Source organism: Rhea americana, unplaced genomic scaffold (genome assembly GCF_003343005.1).
Source record: "Rhea americana isolate MKP2758 unplaced genomic scaffold, rheAme1 scaffold_70, whole genome shotgun sequence".
NCBI classification, from domain to species: domain Eukaryota; kingdom Metazoa; phylum Chordata; class Aves; order Rheiformes; family Rheidae; genus Rhea; species Rhea americana.
In genome coordinates, this window is record NW_028186868.1 from 636,176 (window position 1) to 663,353 (window position 27,178).

At 41.9% G+C, this 27,178-nt stretch overlaps 2 protein-coding genes across 4 annotated transcripts in view; one reads left to right on the forward strand and one right to left on the reverse strand.

Moving 5' to 3' along the window:
• Positions 1–8,480, forward strand: part of SYN3 (synapsin III) — a 183,467-nt gene extending 174,987 nt beyond the window's left edge. For both annotated transcript variants that reach the window (XM_085321673.1, XM_085321672.1), the window contains 3 exons: positions 5,502–5,586; positions 7,134–7,431; positions 8,264–8,480. In XM_085321673.1, coding sequence (XP_085177799.1) covers positions 5,502–5,586; positions 7,134–7,431; positions 8,264–8,396 — 516 coding nt within the window. In that variant the 3' untranslated portion in view covers positions 8,397–8,480. The remainder of the gene's footprint in view (positions 1–5,501; positions 5,587–7,133; positions 7,432–8,263) is intronic.
• A 4,841-nt stretch (positions 8,481–13,321) lies between these two features.
• FBXO7 (F-box protein 7) lies at positions 13,322–26,039 on the reverse strand. 2 transcript variants are annotated; one of them, XM_085321675.1, is made up of 10 exons: positions 25,779–26,039; positions 24,408–24,708; positions 23,186–23,413; positions 21,445–21,586; positions 20,161–20,244; positions 18,904–18,996; positions 15,936–16,112; positions 15,200–15,237; positions 14,419–14,841; positions 13,322–13,894 (listed from the first exon to the last, which is right to left on the reverse strand). In XM_085321675.1, the coding sequence occupies exons 1-9, from the start codon at positions 25,898–25,900 to the stop codon at positions 14,437–14,439; spliced, it is 1,590 nt and encodes a 529-aa protein (XP_085177801.1). In that variant the 5' UTR covers positions 25,901–26,039; the 3' UTR covers positions 13,322–13,894; positions 14,419–14,436. The 2 variants fall into 2 exon arrangements, with proteins under 2 accessions (XP_085177801.1, XP_085177800.1); XM_085321674.1 differs by having other exon boundaries at positions 13,322–14,841.
• Between the last annotated feature and the right edge of the window lie 1,139 nt (positions 26,040–27,178).

Sequence of the window (27,178 nt, forward strand, 5' to 3'; positions counted from 1 at the left end):
AACAACTGCCATCTGAAATAACCAAGACATAGAGAGTTTAAACTAAGAGAAAAGGGGATGCTGGGAGATGCATCTTTTGTAATATACTGGTATACAGTTTAATATACAGTTTTTAATATACTGGTATAGGATTGGACTGAATTACAACATACCTAAATAGGGCCAAAATAAGAACAAAACAAATGGTCCTGTGGAGATTGGATGTCAAATAGAAGAGTTAAATAAGAAAAGGTTCTTCACCAAGAATAAAACCTACATATATCTGTACACAGAATCAAGAAAATTAAAAACACAAATGTGTAAACTAGACTGTTCTGCCACAGAAAAAGACCTGAGTACAACAAACACTACTGAAACTGTAGAAACTACAACTGCTAATATAATGCTGTAACACATAGTTACAAATATACAGAGGGAAATAATTACATATGACGGTGATGAGCTGCAGAACTAGAGCTACAGATGAAGAGTTTCAAGGAACTTCATAAAATAACAGTTCTGAATATGGAGGACAGCAGTGCTGAATCCATAGTAATATGAATCCTTGGATATCCTATTGGTATCTGTAGGACCACATATATWTTATCAGGGCTGTCTATACCCATCTCTGGACCAAGAAAAGCAGAAAACTTAAAAAGCTTTTTGCACAGCATTGACAGACATGGAAGAAGTAATGAATCTTAATAATGTGAGACTACACCTATCAAGAAGCAAGTCAAATAGCACAGTAGGACAGCAATTCAGAGAAAGTTTCCCATCTTTTTAGGTGACTGCTTCCTGGAAGAGTAAAATCCAAGTGAAGCAGGAGACAACAGTTTGACTTTGCCTCAAGAAATGGCCAGGTACAAATTCAGGAAGTGAATACATACTATTAGATTTGAAATCCAAGAGACAGCTGTAGTATCAAGAAGTAATGATATGAYGTGAACAATTAGAAAAGCTGATTTCAGTAAAATGAGAAAATCAATCAAAAGCTCCCTTGTGTTAGAAGTAAAGCTGTATGGAAGTTATTTAAGAGAATATTGTCTTCCAGAAGGCCTATATACATTTCTGATCTGCTCCTGAACCAAGAATGCAAGAAATTAACTTCTAGTGTTACGTGGCAAAGTAAAAGATTATGTTGAAGACACACAGAAAAACAACTTCCAAATTTGGAAATCTGACATTTAGGAAGATCTTTATTGCCAATATTGTACAAGTAAWAAAAGGCAACTTAAAAAGGATAGAATGGATTTTAAAGAGCAAATAGAAAGAAGAACGAAACAAATCCTTTAAGTTTATCAGAAGAAGGAACCTTACCAAAGAATTGGTGGCCTCTATGGATCATCAGAAGTTAATGCGGAAGTTAAAAGAAGGACAACAGAGACAGTGTTGTGACTCTAGCAGATTTAATTGCTGAAAGTGGGGAACTTCTTCAGCTAAATATAGTTTTTCCTGATAATAAAGATAGGGGAGTTGGAGAGAGAAAAAAAAAGATTAAATCAGTGACACTGATATTCTTTAAAATTATTGAGTCCCCAGACACAGATGGCTTTATCCAATGAAATGAATTTAGGAAGCGACTCAGCTGCCAAGCAAAAAGTACAATTTCATTAAAAACAGTTATTGCTCCAGTGGACTGGTGTGTAACAAATACAAAATCTGTGTTTATAAAGGTTATAAAAGTAATGCAAAAAATATAGACAAGTAAGCTATGGACTATACTAGTCATCTCAAAAAATGATTTAAAGAATAATATAAAACACTAATAAGCTGTCAGAATTATGGCTTAAGAGCATCTACTACAGTTTTTTGCAAAGAAGAATGTCCCATTCTAATGAATGTCCCATTCAAATGTCCTTTTGATTCTTTCCCCATCATCTCTTTGAGAATCCTTTCATAAAGTGGTAGATAATAGGCAATCTGTCAAAATAATGTAACCAGACTGTCACAAAGCTTCAGATGAGGAAGCAGATGAGAGCCATTAAGTAAAGTAAGTACATAGGGAGAAAGAGGCAAAGTTTCATTGTGGAGCAGAAACTGGCCTCTGATAAAGATGCAGATAAGAGAGATTTTCATTTTAATTCTTGCAAACAGTGCACAGAGGGGAATTCAGGATACTAAACCAGGTCCTGTCATGTCAATAATTGGGCTCATTGAGCCCCCAGTGGGACAGATGTTAATGACAACCTTCTTTTCATGGTTACAACATGGTTACAACTGGTGTTCTCTCCCCAGCTCCCTGCTGCAGCTTCATTCCTTCCCTTTGTTGTTTCCCTTCCAATGGACAAATACCTTCGGCTGTCCCCTACCCTAATCCTTCATCACTGAGGCTTGAAATCCCATTTTGCCTGTATCTCTGAGAGGCCTTGGGTTGGCTGTAGGGATAGACAGTAGAGGTGAAGATGAGATCTGATTCCCTTTCTCTGGCTGGTCTAGTCAGGATGTGTCTCAGTACTAGGACAGCAAATTTCTACCAATATCAAGAGAATGTTTAGTGTCCCAAGGACTAGAAGCCATGAATGGAAAGTTCCCAGGTTTTCCCCACCATCTATTTGGCAAGTCCCAGATAAAGAGTGTACAAGATGGGCTGGCAATCTCATCCCGTTCATGTTAGTCAGTTGAAACTCATCTCTCTGCTTCCAACTATGAAACATTTCTTCCCATTTCCGGAATCACTTAGCTTATTCTCTAGCCAATCCTGACCTTCCAAGAGCCTCAACAACCCCTTTATCATTGTGTTCTCCATGTAAATAATCCAGTGCGTACCAGCCTATCTGTCTCCAGCTTCCCTTGCTTTCATAAACAATTTTRTGTAAAAGGCTTACTCAGACTTTTGTTAACCTTGGACAGTCCCTCTGTGCAACAATTCTGTGTTGCTTAATCTGTTTGTTAAAATATCTGTCAAAAAGAGTAAGCAGTGAGAGAGAAAAAAGTGCAGATGTCACCAACTTATTTGGGTTAGTCAGGACCAGAGAGGACAGGGAAGAACAACCGACAGAGCTAAGTTTGGTAAGTCACCTTAACAGCAAATGAAACTGCATATTGAAGATTGAAAGGTAAATTGAAGTAGGGGTAGAGAGTAGGAGGTGAACATAAACAATCTCTATCTTGCACAGTCTAAGCTAACCATACAGCTTGAGAGAGACATTTTTGTAAACAGGCTAATGAAAACCACTGCTCAGCCTGTGGCTGGGTTGACAAAGGAGAAGCAGGGAATTAGATTCATAGAATCACAGAATGGTTGAGGCTGGAAGGGACCTCTGGAGATCATTTAGTCCAACCACCCTGCTCAGCAGGGTCACCATGAGCATGTTGGACAGGATTGCATCCAGGCAGGCCTTGAATATCTCCAGAGAAGGAGACCCCACAACCTCTCTGGGCAACCTGTTCCAGTGCTCCATCACTCTCACAGGAAAGAAGTTCTTCCTCATATTCAGGCAGAACTTCCTGTGGTTCAATTTCTCCCCATTGCCTCTTGTGCTGTTGCTTGGCACCACTGAAGAGGGTCCAGCCCCATCTTCTTGACACCCTCCCTTCAGGTATTTATAGACATTGGTAAGGTCCCCTCTCAGTCTTCTCCAGGCTAAACAGGCCCAGCTCTTGCAGCCTTTCCTCATAGGGGAGATACTCTAGTGCTCTAATCATCTTCATAGCCTTATGTTGGACTCTCTCCAGTAGCTCCATGTCTCTCTTGTACTGGGGAGCCCAGAAAGGGACACAGTACTCGAGATGTGGCCTCACCAGGGCTGAGTAAAGGAGCAAGATCACCTCCCTTGACCTGCTGGCAACACTCTTCCTAATGCAAACCAGGATACCATTGGCTGCCTTGACTCCAAGGGCRCATTGCTGGCTCATGCTCAACTTGTTGTTCACCAAAACTCCCAGGTCCTTCTCTGCAGAGCTGCTTTCCAGCAGGCCAACCCTTAGCCTGTACTGGTGCATGGGGTTATTTTTCCCTAGGTGCAGGGCTCTGCACTTGCCCTTGTTGAACTTCATGAGGTTCCTCTCTACCCAGCTTTCCAGCCTGTCCAGGTCTCTCTCAATGGCAGCACAGCCCTCAGGTGTATTAGCCACTCCTGCCAGTTTGCATCATCAGCAAACTTGCTGAGGAGGCACTCTGTCCCCTCATCCAGGTCATTGATGAAGAAGTTGAGCAAGACTGGACCCAGTACTGACCCCTGGGGGCGCCACTAGCTACAGGTCTCCAACTAGACTCTGCACCACTGATGACAACCCTCTGAGCTCTGCCTTTCAGCCAGCTCTCAGTCCACCTCACTGTCCACTCATCATCTAACCTACCCTTCCTGAGCTTGCCTAGGAGGATGTTATGGGAGACAGTGTCAAAAGCCTTGCTGAAGTCAAGTAGACAACATCCTCTGCTCTCCCCTCATCTACCCAGCCAGTCATTYCATCATAGAAGTCTATATCAGATTGGTTAAGCATGATTTCCCCATGGTGAATCCATGCTGACTACTCCTGATCACATTCTATTCCTCCATATGCCTGGAAATGACATCCAGGATGAGTTGTTCCATCACCTTTCCAGGGATGGAGGAGAGGCTGACTGGCCTGTAGTTTCCTGGGTCAAGGATGCACATGAAATGAGCTGGTGATTTATATGTATAACCAAGATACTCCTTTGTCTGAAATAACATAGGTGGGACTACCTCAGACATCTGCAGAAGGAATCACAAAGCTGGGAATAAAAAGTGGGTGATGAAAATGATAAGAGGCCTGGAAACATTCATATGGAGGTACTAAAGGGATTGAATCTGTTGGCTTTATAAAGGAGGTAAATGAGAAAGAGGGCAATAAAGGTTTACAAAATAATGAATGGCCTAGTAAAGGCAGATTGTGAGAACTATTCTCAAACTCAGAACAAAACAATGAAGTTAAGAAGTGGGAAATCATGGGAAGGAAATGCCTTTTAATTCACCATGTAATTAGACAGCAGAACTCAAGCCATAGAAGGTCAGTGAAGCTGATATCTGGCCAAGATTCAAAGGGCCTGGGTGTCAATATCAAAACAAAGTTGCAAAGATTTTGTGGAGCAGATGATAGTAAACTTCATGTTTCAGGGCCCACATTTATTAGCAATTGAGTTGAGACCCCTTAGGATAAAGAGATGATTACTCCATATATGTTTCCATGGTTTGTTTCTACTTCCTCTGGAACATCTGGTGCTGGCAACTGTTCAAAATGGGAGATGGAACTAAGTGATCCTTGGGTCTGATGCATTTGGCAATTCCTGATTGCCTAAAACACATTTTAAATTGTAACTTCATTGTTATTCCCTATGAGCAAACAGTTCTGTGTTTTTTATTACTCAGCTCTCCATTTTAGTCCCATGAGATTTTACCAGCCAGATGCTGAGCGAGCGAGTGTGTGTGTGTGTGTGTGTGTGTGTGTGTGTGTGTGTGTGTATTTAAGGAATACTTCAGAACTCTGCAGTTCCTATATTAATGCTGGGCTTCTCCTTGGAGACCTCGTATTAACTGGAATGGATTTTTTTCCTCTAGCCTCCACAAGTTCAGCCTCAGTCAGTGAAATCTCAGCCTGGACCTCAGCTTGGACAACTGTCCCAACCACGGCCTCCTCCCCAAGGTACAGTTCTTTAGGACTCATGACAGGGGACTGTGAGAGATACCGCAGCAACTATATTCCGCAGCAACTCAGAAAGCAGAGTGAAAATCTGATACAGATCTAGTTGATACCACAGCTAGAGCTTAACTCAGCAGTGCAAAGCTGCTTGAACTGGCACAGGAGCAGGAWTCTGGGCAGGGTGCTTGCTTTTGCACAAAGCTGTAGTGGCTACCTACGTTAGGAAGTGTTGGGAAGATGCTGGTGCTGTCAGGCCTGGAACAGCCACCAGCAACAGGGTGCCTGATCCATCTGTCCAAATGTTTCCCTGTCAGGAAGGAAAAGCACACCCGCAAGCCCTTCTGACAGCAGAAGCAGGTTTGACTCATGTGGTTTGGTTTATTGTCCTGATTTAGGCTGTGGTGATAAAGCACAGGGCTGCCTAGGGCATGTACCCCCAGGCTGCACCAAGCATGTAATTCATGTATCCTATCATCCCTTTTTCTCTAGACCCTCCTTTTTGCCACACTTGTTCCTCCCTTTTCCCACTCCAGTATCTTCCCAAATAAACACCCACCCATAATTACTTTTTCCCCATTGGTCCCAGTTTTGCTATATCCAAGATTTTGTATTTCTGACAATGCTACCTAGGTAATTTTGGCCTTACATGGTATTACTGATATGGCTACCTAGGCAATGTTGGCCTTTCAAGGGCCAACTCTCCCAGATGTCCCCAGTACTCCCCTTCAATTATCTATGAAGTTTGGCCATTTTTCACCAAACATCCCCTTGACCACCTGTGAAATCTAGCGATCCCTCAAAGTGCTATCTGTATATTTTGTCAGCTTTTCTCGCTGTTATTTGTCAGATGCAGCAATTTCACATCCATGAGTTTTCCATGTCCTGTTCAGTTAGCTTAACCTCAGGCCGAGACCTCAGCAGTAGCATAGCCTTCGTCTGCATCTTTAACAATGAGGAATGAGCTGTGCGATCTGGTTATTCTTGTATACTTCTGTTTGTCAACAGCAAGTAGTGTGTGGGTACAGTAGTTAAAAAATTCAGTCCAGTCTCTGTTTTGAAGGTCTGTTACCAAAATGGCTGAAGCCACCTGCTGTTTGTATTGCTTGGATAGAGGTGCACGTAGTAAGAGGGTGTAGTTTCATATCAAACCACTGGCCCCAGGAAGGGACTACTGACCCAAACCAGCAGATTCAGCTTTCCTTTCTGAATTGAAAGTGAGTCTTCCTCCTTGTTGCAGGCAGTGCTTGCCAGGCATAAGAAAGATTAGTTACATGGAAGAGTATAGCACCCTGAAGTGTCTCTCTCTGTGCAGAGGGCAGCAAAGCTTTCTTAGTGTTGAGGGAGGCAGAGAAATGGGCTTGCAACAACTTTAGAAATGTGGGCATGAAACCAGTGATAGGCCCATAAAAGAGGACTTGCCTTATCTTTCTGCATGATGCTACTCTGTATAGTCTCTCCCCTTAGCAAATCCCATTCCTCCATGTAGATACTCCTTGCTTGCTGTCCATCGAATGCACCTCCTCATATCTATGCATACACGTCCCTTTCAGGTGGACCACGCCAACCTCAGGGATCTCAGCCTCCACGGACAACTGCACCACCCCAGCAACGGCTTTCTCCACAAGGACAGCAGCCTCAGAGTCCCCAGTCCACTTCACCTCAGCAACAAAGATCACCTGGATCTCCACAGCAAGTCCGATCAGCAACTGGGTCCTCCCCAGTGCAGGCTTCCAAGCCAGGTGTCTTTCCACCACAGCAGCCTAGACCTCCTGCTCAAGGCCGGGCTCCTAGCCAGCCAAGCCCCACTGACGTGTCCAAGCAGCAGGCCACTCCACACCCACATCTGAAGTAGGTCTTCTGTTAGGCCATTACATCCACAGATATCAAAATTGGGCTGTTAAAAGACCCTGACCTGGCACAAACTGCACATCACCTGTTTTCAGGCATGAGTCCCCATGGTCATAGACCTCCACAACTGTGAGTGACCTGAGAGGTACAAATGCCTGGATGTAACACAGGCCACCACTGAACTGCTGTCAGGAAGAACAAGCTGTACTTTACATCTCTTAAGATTTCACATTCTTTCTCCTGCTCATGCACTTACTGTTAATTGTGTGCCTTGCCATTGGCCATATTAACACAGCAACTACCTTCCCAGCAGCGTATATATCCCTTGCAGACTGTAATCATCACATTATTGGCCAGAAAGCTTGACAAGAGTCATTCCTGTACTGTTTGCTGAATGCAGGAGCTGCACAAAATTCTTTAGTGAGCAATTTTGTCCACTTGTCCAGCCCCTTTTGCTCTCACGTTTGAGAGGAGAGGACAACCATTCATGGTGTGGCTGATGAGAGAAAGGTGGCTTTCAGTGTGTCTTTTCTTCTGTGTTAGTAGTGAAATGCCTTAACTGTTTGTCAAAACAGTAGCACCAAATGGCAATTGTATGTTTTTAAAGTTTAAACCCCTTAAAATAAACCCCTTACCAGCCTGAACTATGACTACTGGAGCCACTAGCACCCTAAAAATTCTTAGTTGTCTTTGCATATGGAGCTTCCCCTTGCTTACCTCTCCTTTTATCCTTGAATCTGTCAGCGTGATGGAACACAAGGCATCAGTAACCAGCTTTGAACTATCACCTTCTTCTCCTGAATCTAACTGTCAACTCCCTTTTCTGTTTCAGCAAATCACAGTCCCTGACAAACACCTTCAGCATATCTGAATCATCTCAGCGGGGAAATGCCAATGAAGATGAAGCAAAAGCTGAGACCATCCGCAATCTGAGGAAATCATTTGCTAGCCTGTTTTCTGACTAACAGCCTTGTAGTCAGATCTGTGCTTATGTCAGCTCTCACTCTTCGTATCAACCTAACCTGATGTCATCCTGGAATATACTCAATGGTATCTAGCAACTCACACAAAGATTTCAACGAATACCTGGGTAAAAGGAATTTAGAAACCTATCGTTGTTTTAATTACAAAGGAAAAAAATCTAATAACAATCTGAAAAGTGACTGTATAAAAGTGGCACTATTTCATTGTTCTGTGTGAATACTCAGAATCACATCTGCTCGAATAACTGAGTTGTAAAGCAAATTTTACTCCTGCTAACCCCTGTGGAGTCAACACAGTTATGACAGCGCAAACTAGATTTTATTTGTATATAGTCAATACAATTGTTAACTTGCAATTACAGAACCCTTGCTGAAGCTGAGCTAAAAAGAACATAGGCTGATTTTAGAAACAGACTGCAAAGATAGCGATAAGAGTAAGTATTCATTGACTGATAAAATGAGCATGCCTGAGCTTAGGAAGAGTGTGAATTGTGGAACTTCATGATACCAACTTGATAAAAAGTCACTTTTCAGAGCAAAACTACATTCAAGGAAAATATGGTACCAGGCGTCAGTAAATGCCACAGACCACATGAGTAGAGCACCCAGATGGACTGCAGGTCTGCTCCAGTTCTCTCTGCTCATAGCAGTTAAAATATCTCTGTTTCATGCCTTGCATTTATGTTCCCTGCATGTGATTCTTGAGTTCTGAGAGAAAAATGTCATGTTCTAACCCTGGAGCCTTAGCTCAAAAATAACCTGAGAAATGGGCCTTCCACACAAAAAAAACAACCTCTTCCCCTGCCCCCAGAAACACCACAGAGTTCACATCCACAGTTCACACAAATTCCAGATAAAACACAACTAAACTCCAAGTACTTTGGTGACTCGGTCACATCTGGTAAATGTGTCCCCCAGGAACAAGCACAATTAATAGCAGAGCTGATGAAGTGCACATACTCGTGTGCTGAGTGTTCCATAATACAAAATGGATAGAGAGATGGGAGTGAAATCCTGTCTCCCTCCTTGAACTCCCACTGACTTCACTGGAGTGAGTGCAAAATGAACACAAGGTGACAGACCCGTGACAGAACCGGAAAACTAGCATTTAGAAATAAGATGAGTCAGGGTAGATCCAGTGACTCCAGGCAATGGGAAGGCAACATACCCATATAAACATGCGGGTGTATGTAGTTTAGAATGGGAGGTCATGCACGATTGACCCAAACAGGTAATGATCAGTATTAAATATCCTCCCTCACCAATCGCAGGGATTATTCTTCTGGAGAAGTGAGAGATGGAAGGAAAACAGTATTTCTTTGCCTGGTGTACTTGCCCTCCAAGCCTCTAATACAGAATGAAGTAGCATTTGAGCACAAATATGGACTGGGTCATGGCAAAAACAGGAATGACACAAGCTACATTTGGAATTTAAAAAACGGTGTAAATTAATATAGCTATGGCTATTTCTATTAGCCAAGAGAATCTACCCCTTGAACTGAGGTAGCTGTGTTTATAATATATGTAATGCAAACACCAATTCCCATACCACCGTCTGACAGACATGAGGCAGGTCTCTATGGGGAGGCAGGCAAGCCTCAAATTTTTTTCAGGTTTTGTCACATAGCTTGGTCACAAACTTTGCATGCAGCTTCAAGGCAAGACTTTTGACTTTGCATCTCCCTTTGCAACTCCCCATGAGTTACACTTAGGAATACCAATGGAAGTAAGTAAGTAAAAATTTTTCCAGACAATGACACAGATCTTTGCTGTCACTTAAACAGGGAGATCCTGAAAGCAGCAACAGCAACAGCAGCATTTGCCATCCTGGATCTTATGATTCACAGATCATGGTGGGAATGAAGCCAAACAAACAATTCCTTTCTGCACAGCCCTTGTAATGAACATCTAGATCCAGTCTGGATGTAGTATAACCTACCCTCAACAGGCCTTTACACACATAATGGCTTTTGTGACCTGTGCACTTTCAGGCAAGCAATTTGCATAGCTTTTCCAGGCTGGAAGGCTCTCAAGGTACTCATCTGGATCAATGATTTATATCTCAAGTTCAGTATTAAAGAACCACCTTATTCCCTGATGATTTATCTTTTTTCTTTTTTTCTTTTTTTATTTTTTTTTAAAGTCTAAGTTGTGCTTCCAGGTTTGCTAAGCAGTTTACAATGTAGCGTCATAATGCATGTCATTACAGGAGAAAGAAAACAGACCCTGCTGTTTTGCAGTCTCCAGGAGCAATAAAAGAGTGACAAATGGCCTTGAGCAAACACTATCTCACTGGCAAGAACAATAGCAGATTAACAGGCTCCACTATACGGAGAGGAGGTAATACAACCCTGGTGGGAGAGGATTTCCTTCTCTAACACTTCCCTCAGCATGGCTTATCCCCATCTCTGCTAAATGTTTGCAGGATACACCAGGGATGCACAGACAAAAATAAAAGTTGATTACCAGAATCCTCAATTGCTCCAACCCCCAAACCTTACATCTCTCTTCCCAACGGAATCCATGAAAAAAAATAAATAATGACTAGCATGTCATAGCTCTTTAAAGCAACCCCAGTTAAACACTGAAACCATAGGTTGGATCACTTGATGCTGCAGATGAACACAGCAGGGCTCTCCTCCAACTGACCACTGCAACAGGAGAGCTGCCATCTTTCAAGGGGTAAGCAAAGAGAATGGCATCTCCCTTCCTGCTTGCTCCAGCTTGCAAAAATAAGTAAAAGCAAAATCCACTATCAACTTAGCTTGGTTACTCCTATAGCTCCTGAAAAGTATTTTCAGTTCTATCCACAAAAGTGCTTTAATGAACACACTAAACTGAATTCCTAAGTCAAAATAATGAAGCTTCCTAAAGTTTTGATGTTGATGAAAAGATGTTTCAACAGTACACTGAACTTCAGTCTACACCTATGGTCTCCACCCATCAGATGTTACAGCTAGCAGCAGATTCACAAACACAACATCAGCTGCTTGGGTTATTGTCTTTGATGCAGTTTCTCCTTCTAAATCCCTGCAATCTAATGAAGCAAAAGAGAGTGGAAATACAAAACGTGTAGTCTCCATTTTATGAAAGAACTTAAGTAGACCCGTAAGATATTTAAGTAACAAAATATTTCATGTGGAGTTAGGTGGCTGTCAGTAAGAGGACAGAGAAGTTGGTGAATAGAAATTACATTTAAAACACAGGGCAGACACTCTCCACAGCATGCCTTGGGGATCTTTGTCTCGCTGCTCTCAAAACTGAGCTTCTGGTCAGAGCATGCTTGGTTTCTCTTTTGCCTTGCAAAATTAAATTTTCTTCACCTGGAGACCAGGAAACATGAATGGGCATGTGTATTAGGATCTGGCCCAAAGAGTTGGGATGCAGCTAAGACACTTACTCATATCCACCTAGAAAAAAAAATCTCCATTTCGCTATTTAGATACACTTAGTCTTGACTTTCTTAAAATATCTAGGTGTGGTATTTTGAGAGGTAGTTATCACTTCTGTTCCCATGCAGTTAAATGTCTTATATAAGGTTAAGACTGAGAAGAGCAATCCTGCTCTGATGATTGTAGTTGTACTATTTTTAAGCATTTCATTTTTTGTGGTTTCTTCTTCTGGAGAAGTCACAAATGACAATGACACATAATCTGCTTTAGGAACTGGCAAATTATCAAAGTAAATAACTAATTTGTAAACATTTCCTGTTTTGCCTTCTAATTCTGTACCTTGTCCATGAGATGTCCACATTGTATTTCATATCTTGTTTATGAATTATTAACAAAACTGTTTATAGAGAACTGGGCAGTTGAGGATAAGTCAGATTCTTTCATCTTTGGCTCACAGGGCCTTCACCAGAACACACGGGAACAATGAATAAAAGAGAAGAAATACCTTCAGGTAACTCAGTAGGGTGTTCATTTCAAGCTCAGTTCATTTCTTGATAAACAAGCATCCATCTGACAAAATCCAGTGTAAATGTAATCTGTGGCATTAGCCTGGGGGAGAATGACCCAGTTGCCTTCAAGGCAGAAAGGGTCCAACTCCAGAGCAGTGCACAGCATGTCAGCAGAGTAGGCAATGTGAATGTCATCAAGGCACTAGCAACATGAGGTAACACTGGTACCAACGTCACCTGAGACTAATGTCTCTCACACACACAGAGACATCACTGATCCCAGAAATAACCTGAAAAAGTGAAGAGAATAATCTACAAGCAAATTCTTGTACTAATTAAAGCTGTGTGCCTTTATGAATATTATAGATACATTTCTAAAGCACTCATGACAAGGGCAGAAAGGTACAACACCAATGCAGCCCAGATATCCCTCCTCCTTTTTATAGTCAGTAGAATATAAAGAACCATTGTTAGCTAATAGGCTTGACTATACATTTCACTTAAGTGAAAATTGTATTGGAATAAGGCAATTTAACCAGTACAGGTAAATGTTAAAAATTAAGGCTAGTCTTGGTACTAAAGGGGAATCAGTATCTTCAAACTCTACGGATACATATTCTTGGGCAATTAATAATGACAGGATTTGCAGTGGTATCCATTGCTGGGATGTAAGAAAGGAGGAAAGAAATACAGCTTTTGATAGCAAGATAAAATGTTATGTTTGACCTCACTGGAGTTAATGGTAAAACTTCACAACTACCAGACAGCTGATGAGAATCACTGAAATATTATCTGGTAAGTATTACTGACAAAACAGCTCATATTTAATAGGAAATGTCATTCTATTTCCACTAYTTGAATTCCAAAAGGATTTAAGGAAATAAACAAGCATCAGCTGTCACAACAGTCATCATCAGTATCATTTACTTTTTCAGAAATACTGAGATCAATCCATGTTAGGGAGAAAAAAAGAAAGAAAGAAAGAAATGAAAAGCTCTAGCAAAAATTTAATCATTCCAGTTTTCCTTTAATTCAGTTTCAGCATTGGACTGCAGATCTCATTAGAATATTTAACAATGGTCTTGTTAGTTGTCCATTAGCTACTAAGAGAACATTTGCAAGGTGCTGATAACATGCTAAGACATGTTTCTCTCTGGCAAGATATATTTTGATACTGCAGTAATGGAATTAAATGCAATTTACTGCTGTGAAGAACCCATTCTGCTTTCCCTGCTGTAACCCTGCTTCCACTTCAACCACTTCAGCCTATTTACTGCATTAAGCAAGCTAGGCAGGAAGATTTATTTTTGCACTAGCTTTAGTTCATACACAGAAAATGCAGCTATGTATTACAACTCCTTCTTTCCAAAGTCAATCTGTCCAAACAAGGAGAAACACAAACGTTTTGCTGCTGGTTCTTTGTAATATTGCTTCTGTTCAGATTTTTGAGTTGCACTGTAGCATGAGTTTACTCAGTTGTTTGTAAAATGAACTGGTTCGTGCTCTAATATTTCCATTGTAAAGAATATCCCTTCCTTGTATTCTTTGTGTATTAAGTATCAACAAAAATGCTTTTTACCTAGTAAAAAATAAAAGGGAAAAGAAAGTGTCATCTTTGAAAAAATGTTATGAACTCACATCTACCGATGTAACAGTGGTAGAATCATATTCTATGTAGAACATGATAGTTTTTTTGTTAAGACTGTTAGCCAGGTAGAGTTGAAACAAAGTCATTTGCACTAGCCAGTTAATAAAATTCTTGAAATAAGACAGACGAATATAAGATTTGTATTTAAAGTGCTCTTTATCTGATGCAGCAAGTGTTAGGCCAGTAGACTTCTGGTCTCTAAGTAGCACTTCACAGATGATTAGAGAGAAGGGAAAAAAACAGCACAAACTGTTCTAAGTCACAGCTCTTTACCAAACAGACCTTAGTCCTAGATGGTGCAGTACCACTAGAGCATAAACAAATCCAGCCTTTGTGGGTGAGACATAACCATGCACACACATTCTTGCCACAATCTGAAGAGAAGGCAGATGTTAGTGCCTGCATTTTGCAATCTCCTGCAGTTAGAAAGCAAGCTCAGAAACCAGAAAACTCACTTAGGAAGAAAACAGCAGTCAAATGAACGCACGGCGAATGTCCATGGGGCGGCCCCGGCTGGGTCTGGGTGGAAACCTGTCACTGGGACCAGCTCGTCCTGGAAGTGTAGGGTTTGCTCCAGGCAAGGAGCTAATTGGGTCAAAATGTGGTCTGAATGGAGGAAATTGGCCTGGTGCTTCCCCTGGGCCAGGAATGAGAGAGTTAATTGGGTCTCCAGCATATGGAAGTGTTGGTCTCTCATCATATTCTCCACCAATGATCATTGGAGGATAAATTGGATTTGATGGAAAGGGGTTGGGAGGAAAGGGATTAGGATAGAATGGGTTGGGATGAAAGGGGATCGGATGAGGTGTAGGGGGCAGAAACATCGTATGCCTCCATCTTAAGGCGTCCTTCTTCTGTTTCAATTTTTTCTTGTACAGCTGCAGGCAGAAACAAAGGTATTTTAAAGCTCTAGAAGTGTTCTGTGTTCCAACTTCAGCACTTGTGTTCAGTTCTTCAGAACTTGTCAGAAAAGCACTCCTCACCAGTCTTAAAGCCCAGAACAGTTCCACTGTCTTCCAAATGCGTCTCTAGAAGACCCCTCTCCATGATTTAAGCATGCCCTGTGAGATTTTGATGCTATTTTTTCCTACTCTGACCAACGTTACTGTATACACTGGGTTAAATTTTACATTAAGTATGATGTTCTCTAAGTCATCACCTCCCAAAGCTTAAGCTATATCCTCAAATTAGCACATGAAGACTATCTCAGAGAGATGATATCAAGTAGCTACCTACTTCTTTCCAGTCTGTGTCACGAGGCCTTGCAATAGGATCTACAAAGAGAAGCAAAAATTAAAAAGAGTAATTTCTTACTTTTTGGTAACATTCATGGCAAAGATGCCCAYAGTTATTTTGGGCACTTAGAGAAGAATCAGAAAATAATAATTAAAAAAAGAAAAAGTATTGCTTTTGAGCAATACATTTCTTGTAGAGATACTAGAGACACTGCAACTTCAAAAAAAAGAAAGCACTCCAGGACCATCAGGACCATTCAGTAGATAATTTACTCATACATCCTGTTCTACACAAAGTACCACCTCTGAGACTTAATCAGTAAGTAGCTAAATCCCAGAAAAACTGACCCCAACAGCTTCTGACAGCACTTTCCTAATCATCTTAGTTCTTCAAACTCTTGTGAGGGATTCTTGCAAGAATACCTCTTCCCTCCATTCTATAACATCTGCAATAGTCAGCATGCCCAGGTAGCTAGAGAAACAGTTGAAGACAAGGAGAGTCTACATCACATTATGGGCAGATCTCTGTGGCCCATCCGTAATGGCTCAGTAGATTCCATGGCAAAAAGAGAGCATCCACTTGCATTATGGGTCAGTATTACAAATGACTGTATTTACTTTCAGTGTTCAAAAAAATAGAAGTAGTTGCATGAGATACCTCTTACCAAAATGTGTCAGACCTAATTCCTCTGTTAACATAGAGATGTAATTAGAGAAAACATGTGTCTCAACATTACCTCGAAAATCTCGCAGATATATAAACCTCCACAGAAGTTGGTCATTTGAAGCTGTGTAAAGGTCACGGCAAACAGCAGAAAGAGAGATGACTGAACGAACATCCAAAAGTCTGAAAATCCGAAGCTTCAGCTCAAGAGGAAGGACCACTAACCCAAACACGTCTGGCAAGTTCAGAGCTACAAAGTAGAAGAAGCAGAAGCATTTCCTATAATGGTGCAGAGTTTACTCTATCCCCAAAAGCCCTAGAAGAAGCAAAGGATATTACAGTCTTCCCCTAAAAACATTTCCCTTTGCTGTTCCAGTTGCACCACTTAAAAGTGCTGTGTGGAGACTTCTTATAAAACAGATCTCTTGCAGCCCTCAGTATTTGTGAAGTGCATAAAATAGGCCAAGTGGCACTTCATAATGAACACTACTGGTCCTTGTAAGTACAAGAAGCACCCTAAAACTCTACGTTCCATACACTACGGAACAAAGGCTGGAAGAGATGAAGAAAAAAAAGATTGCTCCAATTCACAAAAAACACATTAGATACAAAGCATACATTTGACATAAAACTTCTTTACAAGGAAGTCTAGAGGGAATTCAACTAAATTGTCTTCAACATAGAAAGCCAAAATCTTTTACAGTAATATCTATGTGGGAACAGCTGGATTTCCTTTGGAATTGAGTCTCACAAGGGATGTTTAGGACAATAGAATGGGCTTCTTCAAATACATCAGTAGCAAGAGGAGGACTAGGGAAAATGTGGGYCCGTTGCTAAACGGGGCAGGAGCCCTGGTGACAAGGGATACAGAGTCGGCAGAATTACTGAATGCCTTCTTTGCTTCAGTCTTCACTGCTAAGGGCAGCTTCCATGAATCCCAGAGCCTGGACGTGAGGGAGAAAGTCTGGAGAAGAGAAGACCTTCCTTTGGTTGAGGAGGAAAGGATTAGAGACCTTCTGGGCAGGCTAGACATCCACAAATTCATGGGCCCGGATGGGATGCACCCATGGGTACTGAGGGAGCTGGCAGATGTTGTTGCCAGGCCGCATTTTTGAAAAATCATGGAGAACTGGAGAGGTGCCTGAGGGCTGGAAGAAAGCCAATGTCACACCAGTCTTCAAGAAGGGCAAGAAGGAGAACCCAAGGAACTATAGGCCGGTCAGCCTCTCCTCCATCCCTGGAAAGGTGATGGAACAACTCATCCTGGATGTCATTTCCAGGCATATGGAGGAATAGAATGTGATCAGGAGTAGTCAGCATGGATTCACCATGGGGAAATCATGCTTAACCAATCTGATATAGACTTCTATGATGRAATGACTGGCTGGGTAGATGAGGGGAGAGCAGAGGATGTTGTCTACTTGACTTCAGCAAGGCTTTTGACACTGTCTCCCATAACATCCTCCTAGGCAAGCTCAGGAAGGGTAGGTTAGATGATGAGTGGACAGTGAGGTGGACTGAGAGCTGGCTGAAAGGCAGAGCTCAGAGGGTTGTCATCAGTGGTGCAGAGTCTAGTTGGAGACCTGTAGCTAGTGGCGCCCCCAGGGGTCAGTACTGGGTCCAGTCTTGCTCAACTTCTTCATCAATGACCTGGATGAGGGGACAGAGTGCCTCCTCAGCAAGTTTGCTGATGATGCAAACTGGCAGGAGTGGCTAATACACCTGAGGGCTGTGCTGCCATTGAGAGAGACCTGGACAGGCTGGAAAGCTGGGTAGAGAGGAACCTCATGAAGTTCAACAAGGGCAAGTGCAGAGCCCTGCACCTAGGGAAAAATAACCCCATGCACCAGTACAGGCTAAGGGTTGGCCTGCTGGAAAGCAGCTCTGCAGAGAAGGACCTGGGAGTTTTGGTGAACAACAAGTTGAGCATGAGCCAGCAATGTGCCCTTGGAGTCAAGGCAGCCAATGGTATCCTGGTTTGCATTAGGAAGAGTGTTGCCAGCAGGTCAAGGGAGGTGATCTTGCTCCTTTACTCAGCCCTGGTGAGGCCACATCTCGAGTACTGTGTCCCTTTCTGGGCTCCCCAGTACAAGAGAGACATGGAGCTACTGGAGAGAGTCCAACATAAGGCTAAGATGATTAGAGCACTAGAGTATCTCCCCTATGAGGAAAGGCTGCAAGAGCTGGGCCTGTTTAGCCTGGAGAAGACTGAGAGGGGACCTTACCAATGTCTATAAATACCTGAAGGGAGGGTGTCAAGAAGATGGGGCTGGACCCTCTTCAGTGGTGCCAAGCAACAGCACAAGAGGCAATGGGGAGAAATTGAACCACAGGAAGTTCTGCCTGAATATGAGGAAGAACTTCTTTCCTGTGAGAGTGATGGAGCACTGGAACAGGTTGCCCAGAGAGGTTGTGGAGTCTCCTTCTCTGGAGATATTCAAGGCCTGCCTGGATGCAACCCTGTCCAACATGCTCTAGGTGACCCTGCTGAGCAGGGTGGTTGGACTAGATGATCTCCAGAGCTCCCTTCCAACCTTACTGATTCTATGATTCACAAACACCAGTTTGGGCTGCTTTCCATCATCCTTTCCAAGCCCTCAGTGACAAAGAACATAATTCCAGAGGTTACACTCCAAAATATGCATTTTTTCTACATTTTTTCAAATATACCAATTTTTCTACATTGACAGAAATGGATCAAAACTACAGAACTGCTGCCATAAAATTACTGTGCTATGATTTTACTCAGTATCAGGTGTGGAAAACAGCCGTATCACTTCAGTCTACTAAGCGAGACTAGAGAGAGCTTTTCATCTTGAGAAATCAAAACTGAAAACTGGAAATAATCATTATAGTAAAACTTTTGAAATAAGAAAATTAATCGAATTTCTTTAGAATGTATGAATTATCTCAGTCTTACTCTTTATGTACCCAGCACTGAACAGCTGCTTCAAACTCTTTTCCCTTGAGACTTTGCATAGAAAACTCTTTCCATCCTCAGAAAAGTGCTACCAGCTCAAAATTTAAATATTTTCTCTTACCTTGTCGGGTAGCAGCCAGAAGAGAGTATACCAGTTGGTCTTTAAAGAGACGAGATAACTTCTGAAGGTCTTTATAAACACCTGCAACCTTTTCTATCAAAACAGAGAGACAAAAAGCTTAATTCCAGGAGGTTAGTATGAAAAATTATGCAAGAGCAGAGAGATTGTTTTTTCTTAGAAGTAGAACTCTAATTTGCATGAGTTCTGCAAAGGTGGCAGGTGGGAGAAAGAGGCAGTAGGAAATCTCTGTTTTCTATTTGGGCTTAAAATTCCTTAGTAGCTCTCTTGATTGGACCAGGTCTGAAGCTATAGAATCACAATCATGGAACAGTAATTCAGCAACAAGCCACAAACCAGTTCCATGGTCAGAAGTAGTCTTGGTTTTCCATTGGCCATAAAAAGCACCATTAAGAAAAATATTTGATTTGTTCAGAAACAAACTGGCTCTCATGCTGTCAGAATGTTTTTTATCAGATTTCAAAGCCCATGTGTAACAAGCATCTATGTTGTAAACTCCTGAAATACTAATTTTTGCAACTGGAATTTTTTCCGTTCTGCTCACTGAAGCAGCAGGAGTCAGAAGGTTCTACTCTTATTCTGGACACATTTCAGTGCTCAGTTATTCTACAACCTTTTCACTAGCCAGGCACATCAGTATCTGGGACATAGTGTAGGAAACCAAGTCAGCATCAACTAGCAACAAATCAATTCACACATATTTCGGAGAACAAAGAACTAGTCAGGTCTATGCTCACAAAGAATCCATATCCATCCGCCTTTTTCTCCTCCCCCTGCCTTAGTTATTCTGGAGAGAGTTATGTGGTCAGCACATATTTTCCAGTGAAAATAATGTAACTATTACAGTGCCATAACAGGACTGTAGGTACTATCAGCCTAAGTCCATGCAAAAGGGGAGAATAATCCCGCACTGCTGCCTCAGAGATTAACACGTACATTTAGGAGCTCATAAATAACATGCATACGAGCCAAAAGATGACTCAGACTTTGCAAGGTTCTTCCCTTACTCAGCTAATCCAGGAAATTCAAACTGTTTTAACAGCTAAATGTGAGTTTATGGCTACATTCCAAATTCCTTTTACCACAAAGTTATGTCTCACCTAAATGGTAACCACTTCTGTGTGTGTGTGTGTGTGTGTGTGTGTGTGTGTGTGTGGTTTTGAGGAAGCATATCCCTCCTCATTGTGCCACTGCCTTATTTTTCAATCTACTCTTATGAACATTATAGCTCAATCATACCTGGTTCCTGAAAGCAAACAAAAGATGCTGGCAATAGCTGTATTCTCTTCACACCTTTAATCTCTTTGTTGATTTTTAGAGTTCCTGCAAATATAAGACGACGACATTTAAAAATTAAAAACCATATTGATAGGTAACATAGACCACTTCACTACTGCCTTATCCTCAGGGCATTTTATTTTCTTTCATCTTTATCCTCCCCCCCCCATCAAGGAAAAAATATCCAATTATATAAAGCAGTTGGACAAGTAAAATTTTTCAAAAAAAAAAAAAAGAGTATTTAAAACAGCAGAGAAGAAATAGATATTTTGCTGACAAAAACCTAGTGTTGCCTTCAACAGTTCTATCACATGTAGAGATTTAATGCAGCTAAAAGTGGTAAACAGAGAACCACTGATTACAATCAAGTCATGAAAGAAACATTAACTCCAATACTTGAAAATATACTGAAAGACCAGACAATCTTACTGTATGAATGCTATATGCAGGGTAACTATAACATTGTCTGAAATTTAACCTTAACCTGACTTGGTTAAAGCATTTCATCCTAATTTTAGAGAGCAAATTGTGCACATGTTCTGAGAAAATACATGTGCTTACACAAATGGGCACAGTTGGTTTTAAGTTTTACAAATAGATCTACAAAACTTTAATAAAAAGGTATCCTGACATGAGAATCAAGTCCCAATTTAATACTGGTTCTGTAAAAATGAGGAATTGGGCAAACAGTAAATAAGAAAAAAAAAAAAAGTGAAGTTGCTTCAAAAAAATTAGACTTCCCTAAACTTTCTGGATTTAAATGTTTTAACTAAATACAGTTTTTGAGACCATAATTAGAGATACTGTTCATGTGCTTCAGGAAAGACAAGGAAGATCATACATTAAAACTAGAGAACACAAATTCTCAAAGTTTTTTTTATAAATATTGCAAAGAACATTAAACAAGACAAAATACTGTTGCTGGAGCAAATATACCTACTTTAATATTTGGCGATGTATATCAAATTTCTTATGAAACGAGAAAAGAAAAAGATTTTTACAATACTACAATGCAAAGGCCAGCTGAATCCCCCCAAGCATCGCTCTGTACTTTTTCCAAGAGAAAAAAGATTAATACAGAGACAAAGGAATGCCAAGAATATTCAGTGTAATGTAGTGGCATCTTTTTTACCTCAGTAATGTGGATAATCAAGGTGCAGTTCTAAACACTGATTTCAGTTTCACTTCCTAAAGAATGGTGAAATTCAGCAATGTGTATCCAGGCTGAAAACATGACTAGCTTACCATTAATGGCAACAAGATCTCCCAAAGGCACACAGGTCAGACCAGCAGTACCTTCTTCACAAAGGGGATGTGTGTACTGTAGTTTATAAACACCATTCCCCCTCCACTTCTCTGGCATAGACACTGCCTTGGCTTCTGTCCCCTAAAAGTAAACAGAGATAACACTTCCATACCTAAGCAATGTACCAAGACTGAGAGCAAAAAGAGAATTGGAAGTTCAGGAACGCCAAAATTACACTTACAGTTTAAATTTTAATTTAATTTGACTGGTATTATGATAGTATATAATCATGCAATTATATTACATATTTTCCCTCATGCCTTACAGCAAATCTAAGGAGAAATTGAGAAATTTGTGTTCTGTCCCAGTTTCCAACAGGGAAGGTTATTCAGTAGACAGACTCAAGGCCATTTCTTTGAAAGCTGTACGCCATTCTGTCATTCATTCTCGCAACTTTGGTAATTCCTGAATGAACTTACTGCACGAAAAATGTATCATTGCATCTTTTATGAACAGGGTTTGAAGGATTATAGTTTCAAAACCATTTGGAAATCTGAGTGGACTCACATTTTTTCCTTTTAATTTCAGTATGAGAATCCCCACTTGGAATCCCTTATCGGGATAAAACATACTTGGAAGTACAATTAGCCTCCCTTTGTTTCCTCAGTAATTTTCACAACAGTCTTCATCCCTACTTCCAAAGCTGCTGATTAACATAAACAAAAACTTCGTTCCCAGCAGTAAATATGTTCATCACAAATATTTCCGACCATGGGAATGCAACTAAGTTCACATTTATTAAATTGGTGTTGGTCAACAGGACAGCTAAACTGACCCCATACATGTTCTTAGTCAGCCTCACTGCAAGGAAAAACATGAGAATTTAAACTACTTTCACTGACAGCAAGTTGTTTTCAGTATGTTCAGTCATCTTCTAGCAAACACTTAACATAGGTCTGAAAATCTAAAGGGTAAAGATGAATTCATACACTGCATATGGATAATGCAGTATATGCTTGTGTGCGAGTTTGATACCTATATAGGTTAGTGGAACCAGGCCTAACTGAACTCAGCTGAAGTTAACATGAGTTAGATGATAATATTTTGGCAGACCTATGCCTTGTTAACCATTTCAGCTGGATACCACTGAGAAGATATTGATGTTGAAGAATGAGGTAACTTGTTATTATGGATCTGTATGCACAAGAATAACACCCTCCTTCAACTTAAGGAACAGATGTTAATACAAAATATTGCTGTGAAACTCCTTTTTAATATATAAAACAATTTAAAAAAATAGCAGGATGAAGAAAAGACAAGGGAGAGCATGTTTTCTTAACAGGGGACAGGTACAAGTACACTTACACAGTTAGTTTACTAGTACACAGAAGCACTGAATGCACATGCTCCCTGATCCTAGAGCTGAACCTAAGGAACATCTATACAGTCTCAACAGCAGATAGAATTGGGAAGTTATCAGCTGGGTCCCAGAGATGATGAAGACAAAGAAATATGGAGATAGGCCTCTTCTCCTATACCTAAACGCTGCTCTAGTCTTTAGCCTTAAGTCATACTGGTCAGGCAAATTAGAGAAGCTGATACTTCAGCAGCCCCTGCTGCTGACTGACGTACACACAGCCAGAAGTAGAGCTTCAGATATGTTTTGCACCATATGTTCTCATGATACTCTAAAGCTTTCTCCTACTGACCAAAGACTTTCCTGTTTGATTTTGCACTTACCTGAGGTACATAGCCTGTTTCCATCATGAGAAGATGTATTAGAACAATCAAGGCATCAGTGGCACTAGAACATTCAGCAGAATGGTAGAGCATTTCCAGGGAATGCGGTATTTCACCATCAGCAGCTTCACTGCACAGCATTGGCTCAGAGGGATAGGAACCTGTACCTTCCTCCAAATCAACATCCTCTGGGACTAAATCAGAAGCAAATTCTAGGCTGGATCTTGCCTTAAAGGGTAACAAAAAGAAATGTTCATTCAGAAAGCTGTTTCTCTATTTACACTACAATTATTTCTCTACTCACTCCAGTCTTCAGGAGCACCATGTCTATGCTACAGATTTCCCATGCAATTTTCACAGACTCATTTCACCTCCATGTCCTAGCACCCCAGGTGCAAATAGGAACTATATACAGAGCCTTTGTCTTTTTCAGATATTCCTAATGCAAGCCCTTCATAAAACGGCCTATCTTTTTATTGCATATACTTCTTGAACAAAAAGTGATAACCGTATATTAAAACTTAAGGAGAATTCCCTCAATACATACGGGAATAATCTACTCACTGTGGTATCACCACTTGTTTAAGCTGAGTCAACACACATGGCAAGTAGCAAAATGATAACTCAAACTCTTTATAAACAGAATAGACTTAAATAGCTGAAAAATAAATCATCAAAAGAGTGAAAAATAATCATCAAAAGAGTGTATTTACTGAGACTTGGGGATGACAGTGACTTTATTATGGCTTCCCTTCTTCTCCTAAAAATCACATCATTTATTATATAATTTATTGTATTGTTACATTTTCCCAGAAAACTACTTAAAGCCATAAAAAACACTAGCTTATTAAAATCATGGCCAGATTCACCTGAAGGAAGGGGCAGGAAAAGGAGATGGAAGCTAAAGGAGCTGTAGCTACTTCTCCCCCACATCCATAGTCAATGGCACAATGCACCCTCACGTTTATGAGGCTGGTATAGTCAACCATCTGTGGAACCTATCTTTTCTCATTAACATCTCAGAACCCCAAAATTAACTTCCATGGGATAGCCCCCCCCCCCAAAAAAAGAGAGAAATTTCCACCCAAACAATCAACTACACTTCAGGAAAACATTAAGAACCAAATACTATGAAAAAGTATACTATGAAGTACAGCAACTGACAGAGTAAGATACCTCCTTTCTTGCCCTGTGCTGTAAAGGTCAATTCTCACAGACTTACCATGTCATCACTCTTCTGAACTTCTGCCTGAACTTTCTGGTTGTCAGGTACCCCATTCTGCCTTTCTTCTTTTGGTCTGCTGGCCTGACTTTTGTTGGGGATCAAGGTGGACGGTTCGTGACCATTCTGGAGTGGGGGAGGAGTAGAAGATGAGGGAGGAGGTAGGCTAGGTTTTGCATCTGCTTCTTCTAGTAATAAACATATCAAATCACCAGAAACAATCCCATATGAAGCCAAGGTCTTCTGGTCTTCTGTGAGGGCATCCTTGCTGTTCAGGGTTATCAAGAACTGTGTGTCAATACTACAAAATAATGGAAAAGAAATAAGGAGACACTGTTAGCTGCATCTGGGTAACTTTACCCAGATGTATAGTTAAAAACACATATTGCACACTGCTAGAGTACTGTTCCATGGGTTTTAATCCATTAATAGCTACACGCTAAAGGAAGAGTAAGGAAAAATTAATGGCTATACTATGAAGTGATTTCCTCATTTTTCTCTCCAACTGTGTTTTAAATAGCTGAAGTTGCTTGCTGAGTATAACTTCATTTACCATAACTGCTCATAAAACAGTTAAGAAGGGAAGCAAACAGGTGCCTTCCAAATTAAAACATACTAAACCTAGCAAAACAAGCCTTACATAAACCACTGACTCAGATCACTTAAAAACAGGGTACTATTGCAGATCGATCATCCTGCTTTCTGATTAATAAAGTGTTTGCTTCAAAAGGTCAGCAGCTGCCCTCCAGCATGGCAGTTATAAATGTGGGTAATAAGAAATGATGCTTCAGGGGAAGCAATTATCAAAAAAAAATCAAATAGGCATGGAAGTGGTTAGCATGAAAGCCATTATCAGATATAAATTATAAAATACACCCACCATGGCAGGACACACAGTCACTTTGAATTTCTCCAGCCCACACTAGTATGCAGTGCAGTGCTATCGAATGTAGGTATGCCTGATGACAGATTTGTGAATACGAACAGTTTATTCACTCCTAGAAAACGAGCTTCTTCTGTAGGTAACTCTTGCATTAATTTAACGGGTTTTAATCTCCTATAAACACTGCCATGAGTTCTTCGCACATGAAACCTTTTATGAAGCCTAACGCAGAGAGTCTCTCAGAAAGCCGCAGTCCCCGCACACCCCTCCCGGCCGAGCCCTCACAACCCCGGTTACGCAGCATATTTTGGACCCGCTTCCCCTCCGCTCCCGCCGCCCGCACGGGGGCACCAGCGCCGCTGCCGCGGCCCGGGGGAGGCCGGCCCGGCCCTTCCCCCCCGCGCCGCGTGGTACGGCCCCSCCGGCTCCGCGCGCGCGTCCCACCCCTCCCCCCGCACCCGCCAGCGATGGTTCGCTCCGCAGGCTACCTGTACCCCCAGGCGGGCAGCAGGGCCTGGCGCAGCTGCGCGCGCAGCTCCCCCAGCGTCGGCTCCGCCCCCTGCACCTCCAGCGGCGCCGTCCGCTTCTGTAGGCGGACGCGAAGCTTCATGGCGGTAGCGGCGGTTCTCCGCGCCCGCCTGGCGCTCCGAGCTGGCCTACGGGGCGGCAGTGGCGGCGACAGGGAGCGGGCGCAAGGGCTGCCGGGGCGTGTCGTTGTTTTGGTCGGCGCGGCGCCGCCCCAGCGCGCCCGCCCCCGGCTCCGCCGCCGCGCGCTCAACGGCGGCCCGGCCGATCGATGCCTCGGCCTTCCGCGCCGTGCCTGCGCGGCGCGAGGGCCGCCGCTCTGCCTCGCTAGGYTCGATCGGTGATTGGGCGCTCAGGCGGCGGGCGTGCGCATGCGCCGGGGCGCAGCGGTCGCTCGTCTTGCCCTTCCCAAGCGGCGGCAGTTGGTGGTGTTTGCTCCTCCGTTGTTACTCGAAGATTATCCCTGTCGTGCCTGGAGGGCCTCACGGGAATACTCTGTGCAAACTGTTTGCTTGCCTGTGCGCTCGGTAGTTTAGTTTGCCTCCTTTTCTCCCTCCTCCCCCCCCCCCTCCAATTTGATGCCATTTTAGATGTTATGCTAAAAGTATTAAAGAGCTTGTTCAGGTAACTCTGTGCTGGCAACGTTCATGGAAATAGATGTTCTAGGGGAAAAGCTGAGGGTGGAGACTGCTCCCCAGAGTATTTGATTTTATAAAGCARCTCTGTTACTGAAAGCGTGGAAAGTAAAAACTCAACTCTACAACATCTCTATGGCTTTTCTTCCCACCCTGCCCCCCTCGAGGTACACTGGTGATTTGTCAGAGGTAATTTATTACACCTGCAGTTGCCATGTCTTTACCAAAAATGCAAAGTGCAGCAGATGTTTCTGATTTTCTGACTTCTATTTTCATAGTCCATGATGCTTGAAAAAGACCTCCCTCCACACATGAGATACAAAAAATGTTTCCACTTTTATCTAGAAAAATATTAAAAGGCAGGCACAAATTATTCAGGTTGTTTACTTTGTCCAATGACTTGCATTAAACCTCATCTCTGTTCTCTTAGCCTTTCTGAGGCAGGTGCAGCGAGAAGAGTGAAACTTCATAAAACCTGTTCTGGGCTATAATTAAAATTTCAGGCTTAGTCATCTGAACATGGTCATTCAACCCAGGTGAATCTGGCTTTTGAATTTCACTTCAGAGTCTAGCGTCAAATATGCCTGTGGGCATATTTGGGCAATCATCATCTGGTTTCAACAACTTAATAAACTTATCAGGGGAAAGGAGAGGCTATAGTGAAGAAAAGGATAAAAGGGACCCTACCGAAAATGGAAAAATACCGCTCATTGAACAATGAAGGAGCT